General features: G+C 35.2%; 1 protein-coding gene across 1 annotated transcript in view; it reads left to right on the forward strand.

The window, feature by feature from the left end:
- Positions 1–7,161, forward strand: part of SYNE1 (spectrin repeat containing, nuclear envelope 1) — a 570,706-nt gene that overhangs the window by 129,760 nt on the left and 433,785 nt on the right. Inside the window, exon 5 of the mRNA XM_011996807.1 lies at positions 2,690–2,773. Within this exon, the coding sequence (XP_011852197.1) occupies positions 2,690–2,773 (84 nt within the window). The remainder of the gene's footprint in view (positions 1–2,689; positions 2,774–7,161) is intronic.

A 7,161-nucleotide genomic window follows, 5' to 3' on the forward strand; every position in this document is an offset into this window, starting at 1 on the left:
TGGTTTCTTAAAGAACTAAAAGTAGATCTACCATTTGATACAGCAGTCCCACTACTGAGTGTCTACCCAAAGGAAAATAAGTCATTATTTCAAAGACATTTGCACACGGATGTTTATAGCAGCACAATTCACAATTGCAAAGATATGGACCCTACCTAAGTGGCCACTGACCAATTAGTGGATAAAGAAAATGTAATATACATACAACCGTGGAATACTACTCAGTCGTAAAAAAAGAATGAAATAATGTCTTTTGCAGCAATTTGGATGGAGCTGGAGGCCATTATTCTAAGTGAAGTAATTCAGGAATGAAAACTAAATACTGTATGTTCTCACTTATAAGTGGGAGCTAAGCTATGTGTACAATGAAGGCATATAGAATGGTATGATGGACTTTGGAGACTCAGAAGGATGAGGGTAAGAGACAGGTGAAGGATCAAAAACTAAATATTGGGTGACAGGTGCACTAAAATCTGAGACTTCACCACTATATTATTCCTTCATGTAACCAAAAACCAATTGTACCCTAAAAGTTATTGAAATAAAAAAAGTGGAACAGGAAATGAAGTTCATTCCAGCAGAAAAATGTAAAATTGAATTCTTATTTGATGGCCTATACAAAAATTAAATCTACATGAATTAAGGACCTACTGACAGTAACACTTTCAACTCTTAGTAGAAAACATGGGTGAATATCTTTTAGACACAGGGATAGGAAAACAATTATTCAATAAGACACAAAAAATATTGACAAAAGATTGCTATATTTAATATATTAAAATTAAGAATATCTTAAAAATTAAAAAGCTTTTTAAAAAGTGGCAGGAGTTACAAACTTGTTGAAGATATTCACAATTCATGTTGTAAAAGGATTAAATCAAGAATATATAAAATACATCTTCAAAACAGTATGGGTGCAAACAGCCCAAAGGAAAACCTGGACAACAGATGTGAAAAGGCATTTTACAGAAGAAATACACATTACCAATGAACAGAGGAAGAGAAGTCCATATTGCTGTTGATCAGGGAAATGTAAATGCAAACTGCAATGGAAAAGAGTACATATACATTTTACATACATTCAATTGAAAAAATATGTTTAAGGTATCTGTCAAAATCAAACGGTGGGGAGGATACAGATTAACAGGATTATTTTTGCAGTGCTGATAAGAGTAAAAAGTAGTGCAACCATTTTAGGATAGTTTGGATATAAATTCAAGTCATATTCCCTTTGACTCAGCAATTCTACTCTTAGGTACGTGTCCAAGAGAAACTGTGCTTGTACAAAAGGTGAGAAGTACAAGAATAATCTATCAACATACCAAAATATCAATAACCTGGAAATAGCACATTCATATCAGAAGGAGGGTATAGAAATAGCACATTATATAGCTTTTGAAATGGATGAAATACAGTGAAAGGCAATGATATGATGAATCTTAGCAATATAATGTTATGTGGAAAAGTAGGTCTGAAAAGATTAATACAGTTATGCTCTTCATATAAAATTAAAAAGTAAGCATTCTTTTTAAGAAAGCATGTGAAAGAAATGATCTCTATAAAAAGGCAAACCCTGGACTGGAGTTAGTGTGACGGGTGCCCTCGGTGTGGTCACGTAGGAGGATGGGATTAATGATGGTCATATTTCGGGATATGGCTTTCATACTTCGTTGTGGGTCCTTAGTTGTTTTAGGTTGCACATTCTGGGTGTGTTTACATTTTTTAAAATAACTAATAAACTAAAGAAGTGGGTTGTGCACAGAACAATGATGAGACTGTGTCATGTCTAACAGAGGTCTCAGTAAAGAATAAGTAAAAATTTAAAAATATCTTCTATTTATATATTTGCTTTAGAAATATATCTTGTATTTATATATTTGTTTTAAAATCATATCATAAAAATTACTACCTGGCACACTATTACTTGGAAATGAAAAGATACTTGGTTTTCAATTTTAATAGGAGATCATTTAGAGCTCTAGGGTTTTCTCATTTGGGGAAGAGAGCAATTTACCAGCTATGCAACCTTACAGCATACTTCCTGTAAATGCAAATGAGGCTTACAATATCTACTTCGTTGAAATTTTTAGTTTTCAAATTAACAGTGTGGTGCAGAGAAAGTACACAATAAATTTTGGTAACTTAAACATAATTTTGAGTATCCATGTACCAGAACACACTATTTCATTCTCAGAATCCTATTTCTTAACTTTGGTTTTTGTGCCCCCATGTATTTTGGTCATTCAAATCAAGAAATGTCACTATTAATGTTAGTCTCTTTGCATGTTTGGATGACTGAAAAAATGGTGAGTGACTAAGAATATTTTTCATATACATGCTTTGCTAACTTATAGGAGTGATAGTCTCAGTAGATAACATAGGAGTTTTGTGATAGTAGATAATGTAGGAGTTCTGTGCATTTCTGCTCTTAGACATACAGAAAACTAAAAGGCAAATGCATTAACAGATAATCTGAGAATGAATGCTCTTATTGAGTGAATTAGTATATCTTCAGAGTGCCATGGGGAACACCCCTTTATGTATTTGCTAATCTTTATAGAAAGTGAACAATCTTGGTTGCTTTTGAATATTCTTCAAGTATATTTTTAATCCATTTAAATAGATCTTATAACTAACATTTTAATATGCAGATTTTGTCTTATTCCTTTTTCCCCCGCTCTCTTTACAGCCTTGTGAACAAGGACGCCGGATGAAGCGAATCCATGCTGTGGCTAACATTGGCACGGCACTCAAGTTCCTCGAAGGAAGAAAGGTAAGAGAGAAACAAAAACAAAACACCAAGGAAGAAGGTATGGGCATACTTATGTTTTCAGTATTGACTGTAGATCAAAACACTGCGTGTAGTCTATACAGCATAGACAAATAATGTCACTGTATTGTAAAATACTCTTAGATTTATGGAGAAGTTGCAAAAAAAGAAATTTTATTTCTACAGTTCATTTCAGCATCTAGTGTTAAGAGCTTACATAACCATAGTATAATTATCAAAGTAAGGACATTAAAATTGGGATGATACTATTAACTAAAACATAAACATTAGTCCAAGTTCATCAGTGTTCCCCCTATTGTCTGTGTCTGTTCCAGGATCCACTCTAGAATTACATCTTGTGTTTAGTTATGTCTTCTATTCTATGACAGGTCTTCTTTCTTTCCTTGTCTTTCATGACCTTGACACTTTTGATAACTGCTGGTCAGTTATTTTGCATAATGTCTCTCAATTTCAGTTTGCATGATATTTTCTCATGATTAGGTTGAGTTTATACATTTCTGGAAAAAATCCCAAGAAAGTTATGTCATGTTCTTCCCAGTGCACCATGTCAGTAAATATAGGGTGCTGATATGTCTTATGACTGGTTACATTAACTTTGAATACTTGGCAATGTGGTGTCTGCCATGATTTCCTATGATAGAGTCACTGTTTTCCCCTTTATAGTTGGGAAATAACTTAGGGGAGGTAATTGAGACTATGCCAAGTTTCTGCTTTTCCTCAAACTTTTGCTCACTGATTTTAGTATCCATTGCCTTCAGTAATTATTTCTGTGCTGTTTGCCTAATGGTGATTTTCTATTTTCCTCATTCCTTCTATATTTATTAATTGGAATTGTTCTGTATGAAAAAGATGTCCTCCCCCACAATTTACTTATTTATTCAGTTATTTATTCCAGTAGGGACACATGTATATTTATTTTGTTAGGTAGTTAAAATCCATCATTATAATCATTGTTATTATTTTGTCACTCAAATTTTTCTATCTTTGACCACTAAGAGCTCCTTCAGGCTGGCACCTGTACCTTTTTGATATGGGCTTATAATTTTTCAAGCATTTTTTTATTTGCTAGAACTACAAATATTCCGGGTTTTTCTTATATTTTCCCTGCCCCAGTCCTGGAATCAACCACTTCTTTAAAGAGGCTTTGTTCCTTTTAGTGATGAGTATGTCACTAACCCATGCCCCTGTGAGAAACAGATTTACAAACTAGAGAACAGGATTTGTATATAGTTTTTGTGTGTGTGTGTGTCTTTAGCATTACAGTATCCAGTCAAAAAACTATTTTTGAAATGTTGTTACATTAGTTCTATTATTCCCCATCCCTTTCAGTGGGAGTATGTCATCATTTGTTACAGAGATAGGTTTATTTGTTGTTGTTTGTGTTCTATTTTGTGCCCCACCGCCATCCTGGTCAATTTTATTTGTTTTGAAGAGTGGGACATTATTATAGTTCTAAAATAATAAACGCTATATTTAAAGAAGTCAAACCCCTTCCTCATCCCTACTACTCCATTCTCATTCCCTGCCTCTAGCTGCATTTCCCACCTTTAGGTAACCAGTCTCTCTAGTTTCTGACATATATTTTGCGTTTTTTCGAAACCCCACAAATAAGATGTGTTTTCATATATTCCCTTCTTTCTTACATGAAGGATAGCATACCATAGATGCATTTTGCTTTTTTCACTTATCAGTATATCCTGGAAACCACCCCACATCAGTTCATAGTGATTTCTCTGCTATTTTTACAGTTACACAGTGTCCCGTTGCCTAGATATGCCATTGTTTATTCAACCACTCTCTTATGAATGGGAATTGGGTTGTTTCTAGCATTTTTCAAACACAAACAATGATGCAGTTAATAACTATGTGCATAAGTGCTTCCATATAACTGGAGGTGTATCTTCTAGATGCGTGCTTGCTAAGTCAAAAGGTAAATGCACATGTAATTTTGGTAGATATTACCATATTTCCCTCCAACAGGGTTGCACCAATCCTCTTACATTTAGCCTTTTCTAATTTGTGGGAATTTAGGAAGTCTGTGCTTGGTAATACCAAAACTAGTTTTATAAATGGAGATCCAGATTACTTCTGGAAAATAGACCCATTCAGTTATTTCCTTCTCAGTTTATATGCACTGAATTAATTCAATTACTTTACAAATGTCTAATTGATGACTTTCTATAAGACAGGAACTCTAGAAAATACAAATTTACAGAAAACTTAGATTCCAGCCCTTAAACAATTTACATTATTGATAAGTTGGTAATGCAATGAATCAGTATACGTTTCAGTCAGTTGTGCAAACTTCATGCCCAAGAGAGATTCCAGGCATTAGGATAGTGTGAAAAACAATTTTAGCTTCTTATGCAATATCAGGCAGTGTTTCCATATCACACTAATCTCATTCTTATTGAAGGTTTTCTCTTCTTTCTGCTCACCTTTCATTAATTTTCATCGAAAGCTGAATGAAGCCTTGTTAAACAGGATATTTAGAGTTTTTCAGGACCAGGTGCAATGGCTCACACCTCTAATCTCCCAGCACTTTGGGAGGGAAGGGCAGGCGAATGGCTTGAGCCCTGGAGTTTGAGACTAGCCTGGGCAACATGGTGAGACCTTGTCTCTAAACAAACAAACAAACAAACAAATTAGCCAGAGGTGGTGGCATGTGCCTATGGTCCCAGCTACTTGAGAGGCTGAGGTGGGAGGATCTCTTGAGCCTGGGAGATCGAGGCTACAGTGAGCTGTGATTGCACTTCAGCCTGAGCGACAGAGTGAGACTCTTTCTCTTAAAAAAATAAAAATGAAAAATAAAGTTAGAGTTTTTCAGATCATTCATTCTCCCATTTCAGCTGTATGACAGTGGTGTCCGATTTCATTCTGAGTTATATTGATCGGCAGGAATACAAAAACAAAATTCCTCTTATTAACTTGGAAGCCTTGGAGAAAACTTTAACAACTTAACCTACGAAAGGCATTGTTTGTAAGGAAGACTTGTTTTCACAATGTCCATTTTCATAGAACAACCCAAAGTAATAAAGAATAAAGTTTAAATATATTTGCTAAGCACCAAAAGTAATGTCTTGAGAATTGGAACAAAATGAAAGAATTTCTGTTTTTTCCCCACAAGTCTCTTAATCTTTTAAAAATCACCCCCTCCCCATATCTCCCTGAAACATTCTTTTTGGCCACACTGTCTTGCACTTCTATATCGCACGGCCTCACAAAATGTTTGGCTGTGGGAAGTAATGAGTTTTTTTGGAAGGTTCTTTAGTGCACTCCCACTTATTATCTTAGCATACATCTTTACAAGTTAAGACTTATGTCTCAATTGTATTTTTAGAAATTTGTCTTTTGATCTTTGTACTGACTTTGTCTTCCATTTGGAATTTGTTTCTTTTTGTAACAGGACATTTATTTAGTCCTTTTATTCTTATTTAGCTTGACATAGGGAATAATGAAGGTATTCCTCATTTTACTGGGGAAACCCTAACAGTGTCCTTAGCTTTTCTCTTATTTGCAGGGCTATTGAAAAAACATATGTAAGAATCTGATAAATGTGTAAATGTGACTCTGGTGAATAGATCCATCACCACTTTCCACAAGTTTCCTTCTCCAGCGAGGTGTCAGGTAGATCATTCAGAACAGTAATACAGGGAGCCAACCACTGCCCATCAGAGTGCAGATAGGGGCCATAAATTCAGGTTCCTGTGAGGTCCAGAAAGGTGATGTAGAGGAATGAGATGAGTACCAGGCTAAGTGTGGTAACAGGAGAACTGAGTGGTCCTGTGTCCTGTCTTGAAGAGGGGAGCAAATAGTTCCAACTAAAGTAACCTCAGTGAACTGCAAGAACTGCGATCCCAGGTTTTCTAATTTACCAAGAAAAGCCAGTCATCTAGACTTTTATTAAAATGTAATTAACGATTAAAATTCCTTTAAGTTATGTATTAAATAAGACAGGCAGTTGACTACTTGCATTATTGTTGAGAATGAGGAACCTGATACCTCATTGTAGAAAGCAACTAGTGGAAAGCGGTAATGGATTTATTCATTAAGTTTTCAAATTTGTCAAGAAAAGCTAGTAATATGGATTTTTCCTGAGAGTTTTTGAAATTAATTTCCAAATAATTCAAATTTTTTTCTTCCTTATTTTTGTTGTCGTTGTTGTTGTTGTTTTTTGGGGACAGAGTCTTGCTTTGTTGCCCAGGCTGAAGTGCAGAGGCACGAACTTGGCTTACTGCAACCTCCATCTCCCAGGTTCAAGCGATTCTCCTGCCTCAGCCTCCCGAGTAGCTGGGACTACAGGCATGCACCACCAAGCCTAGCTAATTTTTGTATTTTTAGTAGTGATGGGGTTTTGTCATGTTGGCCAG

This window comes from Mandrillus leucophaeus, unplaced genomic scaffold, assembly GCF_000951045.1.
Source record: "Mandrillus leucophaeus isolate KB7577 unplaced genomic scaffold, Mleu.le_1.0 Scaffold524, whole genome shotgun sequence".
Classification (NCBI taxonomy): domain Eukaryota; kingdom Metazoa; phylum Chordata; class Mammalia; order Primates; family Cercopithecidae; genus Mandrillus; species Mandrillus leucophaeus.